At 53.7% G+C, this 16,159-nt stretch overlaps 2 protein-coding genes across 5 annotated transcripts; both read left to right on the forward strand.

The window, feature by feature from the left end:
- Positions 1-367: 367 nt before the first annotated feature.
- On the forward strand, positions 368-8,785 carry Atxn7l2 (ataxin 7 like 2). Of its 2 annotated transcripts, XM_085677829.2 has the most exons (12): positions 397-526; positions 1,768-1,946; positions 2,390-2,455; positions 2,839-2,943; positions 3,307-3,517; positions 3,804-4,090; positions 4,646-4,728; positions 5,050-5,300; positions 6,052-6,250; positions 6,358-6,479; positions 6,941-7,736; positions 8,636-8,785. In XM_085677829.2, the coding sequence occupies exons 3-12, from the start codon at positions 2,419-2,421 to the stop codon at positions 8,648-8,650; spliced, it is 2,106 nt and encodes a 701-aa protein (XP_085533955.2). In that variant the 5' UTR covers positions 397-526; positions 1,768-1,946; positions 2,390-2,418; the 3' UTR covers positions 8,651-8,785. The 2 variants fall into 2 exon arrangements, with proteins under 2 accessions (XP_085533954.2, XP_085533955.2); XM_085677828.2 differs by lacking the exon at positions 1,768-1,946 and having other exon boundaries at positions 368-526.
- A 540-nt stretch (positions 8,786-9,325) lies between these two features.
- Cyb561d1 (cytochrome b561 family member D1) lies at positions 9,326-15,292 on the forward strand. 3 transcript variants are annotated; one of them, XM_048443495.3, is made up of 3 exons: positions 9,330-10,357; positions 10,809-10,846; positions 11,195-15,292. In XM_048443495.3, exons 1-3 carry the CDS (start codon positions 10,210-10,212, stop codon positions 11,696-11,698), a joined length of 690 nt encoding a protein of 229 aa, XP_048299452.1. In that variant the 5' UTR covers positions 9,330-10,209; the 3' UTR covers positions 11,699-15,292. The 3 variants fall into 3 exon arrangements, with proteins under 3 accessions (XP_048299453.1, XP_048299452.1, XP_048299455.1); XM_048443498.3 differs by having other exon boundaries at positions 9,335-10,224; XM_048443496.3 differs by lacking the exon at positions 10,809-10,846 and having other exon boundaries at positions 9,326-10,224.
- The last annotated feature ends 867 nt before the right edge of the window (positions 15,293-16,159 follow it).

A 16,159-nucleotide genomic window follows, 5' to 3' on the forward strand; every position in this document is an offset into this window, starting at 1 on the left:
GCTGGCGGATGCATGGCTTTAGAGGGGTATCTTGGGCAGAGAGAGGTTTGAGGGGGTGCGTAGTAAGGTTGGGAGAGTGAACTGGTGGTGCAAAGAACGTGTACAGAGGGGTTGGAAGAGGGTATCCCGAGGTTCTGATCTCTCCATCCCCGCGCGCGATTGTGCATTTTGGAAGGGATCCCTCTGCTAGCTCCGTAGGCATCACCACCCCTCCGCAACTACACTTCCCAGAAAGCTATGCGGGAGTGAGGAGGTGGTTGCAGGAGACCCGAACTGCGCTTGCGCAAAGAGTGAACTGGCAAGGTAGGGGGAGAGGGAGGCGTGCCCCCGGTCGGGGGGAGGGTGGGGGAGGGGGCCGCGCGGCGGCGGCGCCGGGGCGGGCGCGCGTCCGCGGCGGTGATGGCGGTGCGTGAACGCGCGGTGGCAGCAATGGCCGCTCTGGAGCGGCGAGTGCCGAGTCTCGATGACTTCGCGGGACAGAGCTGGAGCTCGTGGGTGGAACGGGCCGACCTGCATGCGGCAGATGGTGAGTGCAGCCACACTAGAGTCCGGGGACCCCATCACTCCCTCCCCTCCCCCCCTTAGGGCCCCCTCCAGCTGAGGGGAGCCGCCGACTAGAGCCGCCGTCCGGCTCCCCGACCCCCCAAACAAAGGACCCGCCGGGTCCTAGTGCCCGCCTTCTCAGACACCTTCGCGCCTCCGGGTCCTAGCGCCGGCGCATCGCTTGCTGCCCACCCTGCCCACCTCTATCTCTGCGGGTGCACAGTACCTGCCCCCACTTTACTTGCCTTTACCTTTCGTCTTGTGCGCTGGCCTCCAGCTCCCATCCGTCCTGCACCTGCTTTGGCTCTACCCATCTGCAACAGTCCTCTCCACGTGTTTCCCACGCACCCCACTTCTGTGCCCCCCTTCCCACCCCCTTGATCCCTAGCCTTTTGCCCCGCACCTTAGCTTTTTACCACGTTTCCCAGCCTGGTGCAGTATTCATGAGCCCCCCGCCCCCCGCTTTAATTCATCCATCCTCCATCCATCCATCCATCAATCCATCATCCTCCCTACCTCCCTCCAGTTCATCCATCCATGCCTACAAGCCTCCATCCTTTCCTGGGCTTCTTGCCCTGCCCCTTGGCTCTCTCCCTTGACCCCTATTTTCTGTAGGCCCTTTGAGTGCCTTTGGTGAGCAGGCCTGCAGCCCCTTCTGATCTTTGTCTCCTGGGCCCCAGGGAGCACCTGGCCTCGTGGCCTTTCGGGGTGACAACAAGCATCACACCCCTGAAGAAGTTTGCAAGTGAGAAGAGGTGGAGGAGGAGATGGCTTTAATGACACTTGTTCTCCTTTGAGACAACTGACTTCCAGCTCTGTTCCCTCATTCTCCACACTTGGATTTAAGGGACTTAGAAGAGTAGGAGCTGCCCCTTGTCTTTTGCATGCCTAACCCACTCCCACTCATGTCTGGGTGTTACTATTGCCAATAATCATCTCATCCCAAAAAGGGGCAACTCCTTAGTGAGCATTAGAGAGCCAACCTAGAAGGGAGTCCAGGCCACCCTTGGACAGCCCCATGCTGAGTGGGCTAAGATGGGGCCCTTGTCAGGGTCTAGGTGCACTGAGAACCGGAAATGGAGTCAGACGGATTTGGTGACTCAGAATTGATCCCCCCCCCCAAGGGACAGGGAGGGGGCTTAGAGGAGGGGAGGTGAGGAGTGAGGTAGGGGGATGGGGAAAGAGCTGCTTTGCACAGCTAAGATGTTTTTGTCATTAACCCAGAAACTGAGGTACAAGGGCAACCCCTGGACAAAGCCCCCCTAAGAAGGGGAGGGGCTTGCGTAGCTGATCAAGGAGACTTTGAAGATGCCAAAGGGTCCAAAGACAGCAGTTTCTCTACTCTATGGCCATCCTATCAGTGCAGGACCTGAGAAGCTGAGTGTAACTTTGATGATACTATGGTAACTTGGGTGGAGCAAACTGAGTTTATGGGGGTGGGGATCTGGGAGGGTACTTGTCTGGGATGCCACAGAGTAGCAGAAAGGACCCATGTAAACAGTCTCAAAAAGGGACTCAGGGACGTGTAGAAAAATTTTAGAACCATTTCCCTTTTAAATGGGGAAGCAAGACCCAGAAAAGAGGCATTTACCCAGAGTTACCCACCTAGTCAGCAGTGGAGCCCTGTACCGTACCTGGGAGTGAAGGGTCTTTATCCTTCTTAATGGGGTCGTCTCATCTGAGAGGGGCACATGAAGGAAAAATGGGCACTTGTGAATGACCCATTGACAGTTTCTCCAGGAACTCTGAGTGCTTGTCAGGGAGTGTGGGCTTCATACCACTGGGCTACAGGCCCTGCTGGGTTGTGGGAAGGGGATGGGCCTTCTGAGCTGTGCTTCTCCTCCAGGGGCTGAACTGGAGGAGAGTAGCAAAAACATGAAGAAGTTGGACGCCATGACCCTCATTAAAGAAGGTGCGAGTCAACACACATAGGACTGGAACTCGGGGAAAATGGGGCCACCTTTTCCCTTTCACTGTGGGAGGTAGCTTGAAGCAGCAAGACTGCTGGGGAAGCCTCATTTTGATAGGTCTGAGTCGGCCAGTTAGTTGTCCTGGCTCCAGTGACCTGTTGTTGGAGACCCTAATCATAGGTGGTTGGTGACCACTTACATGAAGTCCCATGCATCTGGGGTCTGGTTAGATGGGCCTGCGGAAGCTGGGAGCATCCAGCAGAAAAGCCTGTCGTGTGTCAGACGGAAGGCAGGAGTGCCTTCCGAGCGGTGGGGTGAGCGTGCTCTTTGATCTGGAGAAATCCTGAGTCCTTAGCCCCAGCGATCAAGACTTCTGTCATTGCAGACATGTCCATCTTCGGGCACTGCCCCGCCCATGACGACTTCTATTTGGTTGTGTGTAACCACTGCAGCCAGGTGGTGAAACCTCAAGCCTTCCAGAAGCATTGCGGTGAGGGGCGCTCCAGGGAGGTGATGAGGGGACAGGAAAGGTGGCACAGGGAACTCTTAGGACAGTGTCAGTTGGGAGGCCATGTGGGGTAAAGGAAGGCGGTGCCGGGGACAGCTTGTGTTGTAGGTGTCGGGATTATTCGTCTAACAAGCTTGTAGCATCCAGTAGAATTCAGAGGTTCAAGAAGTTTGGTCTAGAGGTTTGAGTCTTGAAGGCTCATTTTTGAATGGGAAGGAGACAGACACTCAGCCCAAGCTCTAGCAGTTTGGGCTCTGTAAAAGAATTGGTGGACTGGTTAGGAGATGGGGGAGGAGGCAGTCAATACCACTCACCTCAGTTGCTCTCTCCACCTCCTGGTGACAGAAAGAAGACATGGGCCCCTCAGCAAGCTTTATGCCCGGGCCCCACCCCCACCTCCAGCCCCTGCCAGCTCTCAGAAATGCCATGTAGTGAATGGGCAGGGCCCAGCTTGTAGAGCCCCAGGTTCTACCAAAACCTCCTCCAGGGAGAAGGGCCAGGGGTCCCGGAGCCGTGGCCATCAGCCTCCTGAGAAGACCCAGAAGGACAACCTCTGGTAAGAGGCTAGAAACCCTCAGAGACTAGCCCTGGCCCTGATCCTGACCCAGGGAAGGGTTGACACTTAAACCTGGGTTGCAGGATACTGCTCATAGCAAGAAATAGCTAACCCTATCTGCAGCTCCTTTCCATATATTCCAGGGAACATGGGCTCCCCATTTTTCCACGCCTCTCTTGGAGCCCACCCAAGTTCCAGAGCTAGGGAGGAGATGGCTCTGGGCTAGAGTCCAGACCCCAGTCCCAGCCTCCCCACCTCCCAGCCCATACCCTCTCTCCACGTGTAGCCTTTTCGTGCCTGTGGTGAATCTGGAGAAGATGTCCAGTCTCCCGAAGCCTGATGGACAAGGAGTCAGGGTGGCTCCACCCTCTGCTTTCCTCAGTCAGCCAGGAGGCCTCCCCAAGGACTCCCCTGGAAAAGTCCCCACGGCCCCCTCTCCTAAAGATCCTCCTGGCAGAGAGAACATCGAGTTAATTCCTGGTGAGGGCTCCAATCACCGGGCCGAAGGCAGCCCCCCGGAGAAGGAGCCCAGTGGAGCCAGGCTGCCTCCTAAAACCCACCGAAAGATGGCTCGTGAGTAGTTATAGACATGAACTCAGAAAGGCGAAGTGGAGACTTCACTGGGCTTCTTTGTTCTTGGGCCAGAAAGGTTTGAGGTCAGGAAAGAGTGGACCTGGCTTGGTCTGGCCATTACAGCTTACAGGGTACAGAAACCCCATTACCTCCTGCCCTGCTTGTTCCCAGGAGGCTTTGCTGCTCCAGGTGTCTGAGCTAGCCTGAGAGACCCTGTGCCCAAGTCAGCAAAGTCACTCATTCCCGCCTTGGGCTATTGACCATTATCTCCTTCCTCACATCCCATAGCTGGTTTTCCTGGCATCTCAGATGCCTGTGACTGCTTTTGCTTCTTGGTATGGACTGCCCTGCTTTGGGCTGCTAGTCTTCTAAGAGTGCCTGGGCCAGGGATGGGGCTGAGGTAGTTTATGCCCAGCAGGTAGCAAGACCTGAGGGTGAGACTCTCCGGCCTTAGTCCTGCTGTTTCTTGGGCCCTTTGCAGGAAGTGGCCAGATTCTTCCTTGGATTGAAAAAAAAAAATGGACCTGAGATTCATTGGAACCTCTTTCCCCACAGGTAAAGAGTTTGACCTCAACAGGCAGTGTGGGGTCATAAATCCAGAGACCAAGAAGATCTGTACGCGACTATTGACCTGCAAGGTAACCCCCTCCCTCTGCATGATGATGGGAGGGGTCAGCATGACACAGAATCTTGGAAAGGAACATTCAGAGGTTATTGGAAACTCAGTTCACGGAATGGGCCTAGGCATACACCAGGGAAGGGGAGAAGGCTACTCGTGGTGGACACAAGGTAGGAACAGTAGATAGGGAATACCTTCAGATCTCCTTACCCAGCAGAGAGTTTCGGCCCCATGAGAGAGTAAAATGGACACACAAATACCCCCACCCTGGGTCAAAGGCCCACACCCCTCAGTCCTGCTCAGATTACACCTCCCTCCCCCTCTCTCTGCCCTCTTCTAGATCCACTCAGTGCACCAACGCAGGGAGGTCCCAGGCAGGACCAAGGATTTTGACGTGCTAGTGGCTGAACTGAAAGCCAACTCTCGCAAAGGAGAATCTCCCAAGGAAAAGAGCCCAGGAAGAAAAGAGCCAACTCTCGAGCGCCCCTCTCAGGAGCTTCCCTCTGCCATCCAGGGTGCAGCGGTAGCAGCTGCCCCCAGCAGCACCTCTGCTCGTTCTAAGCAGGCCTATCCATACTGTGCATTTCCCAGGTATTGTTCAGAGTCTTAACAATACCTAGCTTGGGGGTACTCAGTCCCCAAGGTGTCAGGGAACCCTGGAGGTAGGCCCAGAGTGTTCTGGAGATGTGCTCACTTCCCCTAAGCATGGGAAGGTAACTAGAACCCTGCCAGTGGTGTGAGGCAGGTGACTGTCCTCTTTCTACCCAAGCACACTGCAGCACTCCAGCCTCTGTGAGGTAATGCCAGATACAATCCCTGGGTTATGAACTCTTTTTTCAGCTACTCCCATGGGTTAGCACTTGTCATCAGAGAGCTGAACGGGCCAGGACCCTGGGTCGTCATCCCAGTAGCACTTTGTGTGCAGAGCCTGCCTTATGGAAGGAGCCTCAAATGCACCTCTGCCTGTAGCAGGAGGGGTAGACATGGAGCACAGGCGGGGCTCCTAGACAGGCTCACGGGAGAGCGTGATCAAGAGGAGGGTTGAGGGAGTTGACTAGGCTGAGCGGGTGTAGTTAAGCCGGGAAGATTTTGCTGAGAAAGCAAGTCTGAAGCAGATTTTTCTCCCTGAAGAGGCCAGGCCGAGGAAGGGGCTGGGGAGAGAATCCCTTGGAAGCGGTGGCCCTTGGTTCTCTCTCTCTCACTTAGTGAGCAATGTTGTACTTTCCTGTCCCTTCCCAAGTCCTTCCTCTTCCTCTGAGTGCCCTGACTGTTTGAGCGTGGACACCCCCTACGCTGATCCTGCATCATTCACATCACCCTCATGTCCCTTTGGCCCTTCCAGGTCCCAGGCCTCCTCTGAGAGTGAGGTGGATGATGAAGGTCCCTGTGGTGGTGATGGGGATCCAGGCCTGTTCCCTTTCCCTCTGCCCCGGGGTGGGGCCCAGGCCTCCAGCGAGGAGAGTGAGGAGGAGGGGACCTCTGATGACCTCCACTTTCCCCCTGACTGCCATTATGCAACCCGGCCCCCTAGGCCACAGGCGGTAAGGACACAGGACAGGGAGCTGGGATTGAGGGTGGCTAAGTCTCGTAGGCAGATGCCTTCCTGTATCTCAGGTTCTACCAACCATGTTCTTTCCTCTGCCTCCAGTTTTGCACATTTGGAAGCCGGCTGGTGAGCCCAGGATGCTACGTGTTTAGCCGCCGGCTAGACCGGTTTTGCTCAGCACTCAGCTCCATGCTGGAACGGCACCTCAGCTCACACATGTGGAAGTGAGTTTTATGGACTCAGAACTTAATTTCTCAGGCTTGAGTACCCTTGGGCTTCAGAAGCCCCAGTCTGGTGTGCTTTGGCTGATTGCTAAGAACCCAAATTGGGTGTGGCATGACCGGGTGAGACTGGGTAGCCTGGAGGAAGGCACGGGTGGGTGGTCGGGGTCAATCTAGACTCTTACCCATCACTTCCAGTACCTTTTAGGTAATGTAGCATGGGGAAATACCCAAACTGAGACCAAAAATGAGATTGTTAATGGGTCTGCCTGTTAGTTCATATGCCTTGTATTGATAGGTCATTCCTTCTCTTGTGCCTTCCTTGGCTCTTAGTTCCAGTGTTTCCCAGCAGGGGGCAGCAGCTTTGGGGCTTTGCTGGCCATCTGAAGGTGCAGAGACTGGTGTACCTTAGGGAGGCCCTGGAGTTTGCTCAGTATCACAGCGAAGCTCTCTCTTTGCTGCAGGAAGATCCCACCAGCGGCTGAACCTCCATCCCATCTTGTCAGTCCCTCCTTAGCTGATCCCCTGAGTCCATCCTCTATGGGCAGCTGCCCCCGACTCCCAGGCCCATCCCCCCGACCTGCCTGCCCAGCCTCCATACCCCCCATGAAGGACAGCCTTGTCCCTAGCTACCCTGCAGGCTCTCCCAGTGTAGCAGCTGCCTGCAGCCAGGCAGAGTGCATGGGCGGTAGCCAGGCTATTACCTCACCACTGCCTGCCAATACTCCATCTCCGTCCTTCAGCAAGCTGCCACCTTCCAAGGCCAGCAAGTCGTCCAAAAGCAAGGAAGGGGTGGAGATGGAGGCCCCTTCTCGAAAGCGGAAGTTATCCCCTGGCCCTACCACTTTCAAACGGACCTGCATCCTGGAACCTGCTGGAAAAGGCAAACCCTCTGGCTGTCGGGGTCTCTCAGCCAAGACTAAAACAACCCTGAGCATGGGGCTTAATGGAACAGTGGGGCCAAGAGTGAAAAGAGCAGGTCCCCTGGACTGTCGGGGTTCCCCTCACTCATCCCCCATACCAGTCAAGGCTTCTCAAATAGAGAACCGGGGAGCAGCTGGACACCCAGCTAAGGTCCTGCCAACCAACTGCCTCTCCGAGGAGGAGGTAGCCAAGAAGCGGAAAAACCTGGCCACTTACTGCCGGCCAGTCAAGGCCAAGCACTGTCAGGCGGGTGTCCCTCCTGATGGCACCTGCTCTGTTCGTCGTAAGAAACCAGGTCCAGCCCTGCCCTTTGAGGAGAAGTGCTCTACACTGAAGGTACCAGTCCAGCTTCCTGAAGGACATGGGCAGAGAGGGGTCAGGAGGGCTGAGGCTGGGGAACACAGTAGGTACGTGACGTGGAGAGGGTGCTAAGGAGATGACTTCAGAAAAGGGAATAAAGGGGAAACTGAGAGAACTCCTGGGCCATCTACACTAGGGAGAGGTTGGTTAGTTGTCTCCAAGGTGATCCCAGCTTCTGCCTGAGGGACCTTTCCTCTGCCCAGCCTCCTCCTTTGGGCTTGGGACATGCTGTCCCATCCCACCTTTACTTGTGTTTTAGTCTAAGGATCATTTCTTCTTGAGCCATCTGTGGCCCTCCTTCCAGGACTTGGAGCTACTTTTCCTAAAGGGAAAGGGAGTTTGGGTCCCAGCATCCTGAGTAGCTGATGGGTGGACTGCTGTAGTTTGGTTCTTCCTCTGGCATTAGGACATCAGAAAGCAAGTACTCAATTTAAGGTCCGCATAGTCATTTCGGATTATAGTAGATTCTCCAGGTTTCTAGTAAAGCTTGCAGTTAGGTTTATTTACCCTTTCTGTTGGAGGGTGCTTTCATCTACCCTTGTGATCTCTGTAAGAAGGGATTTCTGGGAGGTGAGACGGGATCATAGTCTCCTGATTGAGGCATGAATTAGGCGCATGCTCACTGTCCTGGCACCTATGAGGGAAATCTGATAGTTAGTAAAGGACCTGCCTCTGTGTGTATAGGTGTGTGTATGTGTGCTCTCCAGGTTCACTACCCAGTCTGCCTCTGTTAGGCTGGCATTCTTTTTCCCCTTGCTCAGTCGTATTTATCAGGCCAGCCAAAGGAATTCAAGGGTTAGCCTAGATGTTCACAGGGAAGGATACTAGGTAGGCCCCTACCCTGACCCTGTCTCTTACCTCTTGTCTTCCTGCAGTCAAAAGCCCATTAACGAGAAAGTGCCTGCCCACTGCAACGGAGCCGCCAGCACCTCCTCCCCTCCAGATCCGGGCCCCAGGCTGCTGCCGCTTTTTATAACTTTATATTATTTTTTTTAAGAAAAAAAAAACTCTTTAAAATACCTCAAGACTGTCTCCCTGTTCTGTTGCTGCTAAGAAAATATAAAAACAGAAACATAGAAAAGGATGAAAAATGATGTAGCTGGACAAGTGTCTTTACTCTCCTCAGCCCCGTCCCAAGAGGCTGAGACGATAAGCAGTACACACTCACACACACACACACACACACACACAGGGCACACAACCTGGAGCTGGTGTCAGTGGGCATCTCCTTCCAGAGAGGATGAGAAGGCGGATGGCCCTGAATGAGCGAGGCATCCCAGAGAGACAAGTCTGGCTCCTCTGGGAAAGGAAGGGAGGGAGTTTTTGTCCTGAGGGTTTGTGGGAGTTAGTTTACGGCCCTTTTCTGATTTTCTAGCAACTCGGTTTCCATTCCTCTACAGAGTATTTCCTCGGTCTCTTTGGCTGTTCTTGCCCTTCCCACTTCTAAATGCGGCCTTAGTTTGTCAACCATGTTGAGGTTGAACTTGGTGATAACTGCTCTAGAAGTCCTGACCCGCTTTTTTTTTCTTTAATTATGTGTGTGTGGGTATGTGCATGTGATGTCTGTAGAGGTCAGAAGTGTGGGATCTCCCGAGCTAGTTCCAGTAAGCTGTGAACCCCGGGACGTGGGTGTTCGGGTCCTGTGCAAGAGAAGTACTAGTTGTTAACCCCTGACCCATCTCCCCAGCCCCTGCCGCCTGAAGAACGGTGTAAAGCTTCTCTCAGATAGGCTGGGCCATACATTTTTGGAGGTAATAGTGTTACAAATAGTGTTACAGAACTTGAGGTTGTGGGGGAGGCCCTGGTTCCTCTGGATCACCTCGCTCCTCAAGGCTTCGTAGCTGGTGTGGAGGTGACAAAAACTGAAAGTGCCTCAGGTCTTTGGAATATCTTATGGGGGACAACTACTCCTGTAAATAGGGATGAGGCTACGTCTTTCGGTTCTCATTTTTTAATTCACCAGGTTTGGGTCACTATGTTTTGGCTTTTTCTTTTCGTTTATGTTTAGGCAGGGAGGAATCTCGTACCTGAACATGCTAGAAATGTCTACAGAGTGAGCAGCCAGGGGAATCCAGTACTTCTGGAAAGCTGCTCAAAACACTGGGTCACGCTCTTGGGTCAGCAAACCAAGTGTGTGATTTGGGATTTCGCTGATGTCAGTTGCTACGGATGTAATTTTCACTGGCTGCTTGAGATACCCTTGTAGATACAAAAGTAGAAGTAAAGGTGGGTTGGGAGCTTGGTTAGGTCACAGTGGTTTCCGGGAGCCGCCCTTCGGGACCCGAAGCGCTTCCCCCCCAGTCTGCAGAGGGCGCTGTGGGCGCCTCCGCCACACGGCCCCGCAGCCTCCCCGGGGAGGAGCCTCTCCTGTAGCCGCCGCCGCCTCCGCGATCGCAAACCCGGAAGAAGCCTCTGATTGCTGGACTGTACCGGCCGGCTTGGCATTGCCATGCTGCTCGAGGAGGTAGGTCTGGTTCCCGCTCCAGCGAGGGAGCCGAGACTGACTCGCTGGCTGCGGAGAGGCAGTGGGATCTTGGCGCACCTGATAGCTTTGGGCTTCACCATCTTTCTGACTGTGCTGTCCCGGCCAGGAACCAGTGAGTGTGCAAGGGGCGGGGCTATGAAAAGGGGCGGAGCCTAGGTGCTGGAGGGGCTGCTTTGGGCGCGCTTGGAAACAGAAACCTAGACCCTCAGCTGAGGAGGGGCGGGTCGAGGAGTGGTTGTAAAGGCGTAGTGGGAGGGTCCCCGGAAATCCTGGGAGGGTGGGACTTGAAAAGACAGAATTGACATTTCCTTAGAATGAGGTCCCTTATGGAAAAGCGCGAGGAGGGTCTCAGAAAGACTAAGGTCTACTCTAGGTCTGGGCTGTCAGCACATGCAGAACCCAGGCCAAGGTGGTGTAAGGGCCCTTTGGCCGCTACCCCCTTGTGATGAGTTCCTGATTCTTGCTTAGGCTTGAGACGGTATGCTGACCTTTCCCTTGTGGCCAGATTTTTGCAATATCAGTGATGTCCAGCTGTCAGCCTGTTCTCTTTGATTCTTACTTAGGTCTTTTCTCCTGGCACCCTGTGTTCATGGCCTTGGCGGTGAGTTTGAATATACTTAGCTTAACCCTTGGGGAAGCGTTCAGTTTTTCAGCCTTTCTAAAGATCAGAGAGATGGGGGCAAAGAAGGCTTCATCTTTCCCTGAAACCTATAGGATTGGGGGAAATGTAGTAAACTACCAGGGGCTTGAAGTTGGGGAGGGGCTATTTCTCCTCGAGGGTCTAAAAGGAAGAAGTAAGAGGGATGTTATCAAGGCCTTGCTGTCTGTGGTCCAGAAAGGGCGTGTGTGAGACAGGAAGTCCCATGTTTTTCTGGACGCGGGATAAGACCTCCTTTTTCTCGGGCCCCATGCAGACCAGAGATTCACTGACCTTCTCCTGTGTTTACAGTTCTGTCTCTGCATGGCTGAAGCTATCCTTCTCTTCTCACCTGAGCACTCCCCGTTCTTCTTCTGCTCTCGAAAGACCCGGATTCGACTCCACTGGGCAGGGCAGACCATAGCCATCCTCTGCGCTATCCTGGGTTTGGGCTTTATCATCTCCAGCAAGATCCGCAGCGAGCTGCCCCATATGGTGTCCTGGCACAGCTGGATAGGAGTTCTGACACTCGTGGCCACCACAGGACAGGCACTGTGTGGGCTCGGCCTCCTCTGTCCGCGGGCAGCCCGGGTCTCAAGGGTGGCTCGCCTCAAGCTCTACCATCTGACATGTGGCCTGGTCGTCTACTTGATGGCTACAGTAACAGTGCTCTTGGGCATGTACTCAGTGTGGTTCCAGGCCCAGATTAAAGGTGCAGCCTGGTACCTGTGCCTGGCACTACCGGTGTACCCAGCCCTGGTGATCATGCACCAGATCTCCAGCTCCTACTTGCCAAGGAAGAAAGTGGAAATGTGAGTGCCTCCAAACTCTGAGCCTAGGCGGGATTCTTGGACTTCAGCAGTTCCTTCGTCTTCACGGGACCCACTTCAGAAGCAGACAATGTTTTGCACTTCATGGTTGAGCCACAGGGTGCAGAAACCCTAGCTGCTACTTCTGAGGGATGATCTGGTGGGCTCCAATGGGGAAATGTACTGCTGGGTGCAAGTGGAAGGTTCTGGAGAACCTGAAGCCTCACCTTGATGGGACACAAAAGTATTAGGTGGTGGTGCTGATGGTGACGGTGGTGATTATTTGCTTATGTGCCTAATGAAGAGTTGAGTTCCTGTTGGTTATGAGTGACAGCCACAGACAGATATTGGGGTCCCTTTTGAAAAAGCAGTACTGTGGAGAGCCCGTGGTCTCTTTGGCTGTGCTGTACAGTCACCCTTAGACAAGCTCCATATCTCAGGACCTCAGCTTCCTCATCCTTTAGCATTCAGTGTCTGGCAGATTGATATCACTGAATACCCTCTTAGCTCTGGACCATGCGAACAGCTCAGGATGTAATTCTTTCCTCCATTCTTCCTTCACTCCCGTGGAAGGACATCTCTATACTTGCACCCTTCAGAAATCTGTGCTGGCTCCACTCCTGAACCAAGGAACAAGGGCCACGAACCATGGAAAGAAGGGACCGAGGTGAGGGGCCCCTAGACAATAAGATAGTAAAGGCACTAAAGTCACTTTAAAGTTCTTTGGAGGAACAGAAGGGCATTGGCCTTAACTAAGCCCTGGACTCTTGGCCTCCTTAGCTCAGCTAAGAACTTCCTTCCGGCTACCTCTGGGTCTAGATTGTAGAGTCTGGGCATTCTCTCAACGTCCATTCTCAGGGCAGAGGAGTTCTGGGCATCTGACACTTTGCCCTTAGGACTTAGGGTATTTACTTGGCACATTGCTCCAGGGAACTATTCTGAGGCTTTTGGAACAAAATAAAAACCGGGGAGTGGAACCCTCTTGATTCAAGGAACTCGGTGTCTCCCTGGTTGCCCTTCCCTTCTTGTCATTTAAGTTTTCCTTAGTTGTTTCCTGCCAGTCCCTTGGCTTAAGAGTGGGATGATTTTGGTACCAGCTGGGCTCTCTTCCCTGCCAAGATACCTCCTTGGTCCAGATGAGTTCCTCAGAGCATCTCTAGTGGTGAGGGCTGGATGTCAAACCACTTAGCTGTGGTGTGGCCAGTCCAGGAGACAAGCCCTTTATAGATCCTAATAAGGAATAGAGATTGCCGAGCCAGAAAATGTACTCGCCCAGCTTTCTCCCTGGGAGGCAGAGCCCATCAGAAACTATGGGAGGCCTGCAGTATAAGGGCTTGAGCTCCAGGTCCAGAGACAAAGGAGAAGTATCTGTTCTATGTTTCGGATCCTCTGAAGATTTAAGGCCTCTTCTCTAGGTAGCTCAGAAATTAGGCGGGTGGGATTCAATAGTATGGGAATGGGGACCATAGGGCTGAAGTGGCCTCTTAGTGGCCCTCACTATGCTTTTCCTCAGGGAGATAGCATCTCTCGTAAGCTGTCTAAATACAGCTTACTGAACAGAGGCTCCTGCAGCGCAGAGGGAAACCATTCTTGTCTTTTTCAACGCCGGCTCTCCCTCTCAAACTATCCAGTGTGCTGTGAGCTTGGAAGGAATGGTTACTGGGCCACATGAAAGAGGGTCTCACTAGGGTCACTTTGATGTAGGGCTCTGTCTCCTTCCCATATCAATGCCCATGCTGGGGGCTCCCCAGAGTGGGCCAGGTAAGGTTCGGTAGCATGTTCTCAGAGCAGAGAGGCAATGCCGGAAAGCCTGAGCCTGCCTGAGGTGTTGCCTCCTCCCAGGTGGTGCGGGGGCTGGTGGGCGGGCGGGCAGGCGTGCTGACAGCCGGCAGTTTGCGTGGGCTGTGCCATCTGATGTCTATTCCCAGCCCCGGGAGGAAGGGGAGTCATTTATATTCTGCAGGAAGAAGGGACCCAGCTGTCGCTTCCTCTGACCAGTGGGCCTGGAGGGCATCGGTGCAGAGCAGAGAGGAGGGCACAGGTAGCGGTGGCCTCCTGCTTAGGGATCTGACTGCAGTATAGGGAGCAGGTCACCAGGATGAGCCCTTCTTGCTGGTAGGCCAGATTTGGGGGTGGGGGTGGGAATTCCCTCCCCTCCTGTCTCTCCACTTCTCCATCACCACCTGCCCTCACATCCTGGGGCAGCAGCTGGACAACCATTAGACCTCAGTGCCAGGGTACTCTTCCTCCAGCTGGGATCTGTGACTGCCGGCTGCATATGCCTCCTGGCCGTGTGCTCCCTCTTCCCACTGTCTGCCCCTTCCTCTTTGTATCTTCCAGTGTCTGGACTTCTTGGCAGTGAAGCAGGGACCATAGAGGGGGGGACGGGACACGTGACCGCCCTTTGCCAGTGTTCCTTGACTAGGAGAAGCTGCTAGCAGTCGGCCTGTTTTGCTTTTGAAAGTGGGGTGGTGGATGATACTCAGGATGCTCAAGATTTAAAAGTCGCCCATCATTTGCACAAATTTCCATATTGTGCTAAGTCCTGATTCCATATTTGATTGTGTTCCAAGCTTGATTATACTCAGATTCAACCTTGAGGGCATTAGAAAGATAGTTTTGTATTAAATCCAAATGGTAATGGGCATACTACTCAGGTTTGGAGCCTTCTCAGAAGCCCCTTTGTTCCTGTATCCTCCCTTGGAGTCCCATTGGGGCTGGGGGTGGCAGTGAATGAATGACAGGAGTTCAGCATCTGAGAACTCCTGCTTCCTTCTCTGGCTGTCATCCCCATGCAAGACAGGCTGCTATCACTTGCCAGCCTGTGCTTTCTCTCCCCCTCCCAAGGCAGGCCACCTTTCCTCCGTGACATTGGCCTGCCCCGTCTCATTTTCCCCACCTTTCCACCCCATACATGGCTGCCGTGGGTCTTGTTTTTCAAACCTCACTGTGGGAGATCCAGGCATCCCCCCTGAGGCAGCTGGCTGCTGTGCCAAGGCCTGTTCAGAGTTAATAATAATCATTAGTTGAATGGTGCTGGGGCCTTTCAGCTCCAGATCTCTAAGCACTTGCAGGCTGAGTCAGCCAGCCTTCACCTTCCCCCCTCTTCCTGGGTTTTGGAGTGTAACAGCATGGGAAGGCGCCGTGGGAGAGGGAATCGGGATTCTTGCTGCCTGACCATGCCTGAGGATTTTCTCTGAGAGTAAGCAGTGAGCCAGGGCACACAGAGAAGGCAGTATGCTCATTTGAGACCACCATGGCTGTGGAAGCTGATGACCCTAGACCTCTGGAACTTTGGTGTACTTACCTTGGCCTCTGTGGGACACTCCACCCGAATGCCCTTAGGCAAGTTCAGAGCACAAGAAAGTCTCTGGGTTAGTACCCACCCCCAAGACCCCTGTCTGTGACTAGCACAGAGAACCTGTGTGTCATAAACGGAAAGGTGTACCAGCCTGGACACTGACAAAGCTGCTGTGTGAGTGTCTCAGCTCCTAACACTGGGTGGCACGGGCAGACTGTTTGCTTCTCATCCTACCTCACAGGGATGTTGTGAGGGCTAGACAAGGGAACAAGGTTCAAAGCATTAAACAAATGGAAAGCAGATAGGATGTTCTGTCTTTTCTCTCCCTGAGCCTGGCTTTATGCCTCCTAAGGGGGCAATAAACTGTGGGAGATGATGCTCAGGGGAACCCAAGCCTCAGGGGCTCTGGGGGCCATGTAACAGTCACATTTCTTACTTTTGCATGCAAGGTCATCTACTATCTCTCCCTGTGAGACAGGCCACCAAGATCATGGTTATTGAGGTTTGTCTTACATAGTGCTCACCCAGTGTGGTCGAGCCACAGGGCTGATGGCAGATCTGCATCCGTACAGCGTCCTCCAGGTCTAATCGGAAGGGTAAGGTCTCAGCCCGGAGCTTTGGTTGTAACTTATCTAAATCACTCCTTCCTAACTCTGCCCTTCTAAAGGAAGAGTAGGGCACAGAGAAAGGGAGGACCAATAGTAGTGATCACTACAGCCAGACATGGTGGTGCACGCTTTTAATCCCAGCACTTGGGAGGCAGAGGCAGGCAGATCTCTGTGAGTTCAAGAACAGCCTGGACTACGAAGTGAGTTCCAGGACAGCCAGGGCTAAACAAAGAAACCCTGTCTCAAAAAACAAACAAACAAACAAAAAATAGTGGTGACCACTGCACAACACCCTGATCATTTCCCCTCTGTAGCCTCAAGCTGATTTGGGATTTCCCCTCTGTATGCTCATAATTGATTCAGTTTTTGTGTGGTTATTTCGGGAGTCTGAGCAGCCGGGAAATGAACAAGCAGTCTCCTACAGCATCAGGCCTAAGGACTGGGGATGTGGTACTGTGAGGCACATGTCTTCTGGCTTTCAGGGGTTCACAGGTTAAGGTTCCCTTTCCTGATTTAGGCTCTTGGAGTAAGACCATAGTCTCCTCTCCTGAAAATGCTT

Source organism: Myodes glareolus, chromosome 17 (genome assembly GCF_982192425.1).
Source record: "Myodes glareolus chromosome 17, mMyoGla1.1, whole genome shotgun sequence".
Taxonomy (NCBI): Eukaryota; Metazoa; Chordata; class Mammalia; order Rodentia; family Cricetidae; genus Myodes; species Myodes glareolus.

Excerpts from the sequence above, each read along its gene's own strand:
- Atxn7l2 (XM_085677828.2), top strand. The coding sequence starts at position 400 with ATGGCGGTGCGTGAACGCGCGGTGGCAGCAATGGCCGCTCTGGAGCGG. Across the intron at positions 527-2,389 it reads CGACCTGCATGCGGCAGATG|GGGCTGAACTGGAGGAGAGT; the intron begins GTGAGTGCAGCC and ends CTTCTCCTCCAG. Across the intron at positions 5,301-6,051 it reads CCATACTGTGCATTTCCCAG|GTCCCAGGCCTCCTCTGAGA; the intron begins GTATTGTTCAGA and ends TGGCCCTTCCAG.
- Cyb561d1 (XM_048443495.3), top strand. The coding sequence starts at position 10,210 with ATGCTGCTCGAGGAGGTAGGTCTGGTTCCCGCTCCAGCGAGGGAGCCG. Across the intron at positions 10,358-10,808 it reads GCTGTCCCGGCCAGGAACCA|GTCTTTTCTCCTGGCACCCT; the intron begins GTGAGTGTGCAA and ends ATTCTTACTTAG. Across the intron at positions 10,847-11,194 it reads CTGTGTTCATGGCCTTGGCG|TTCTGTCTCTGCATGGCTGA; the intron begins GTGAGTTTGAAT and ends CTGTGTTTACAG.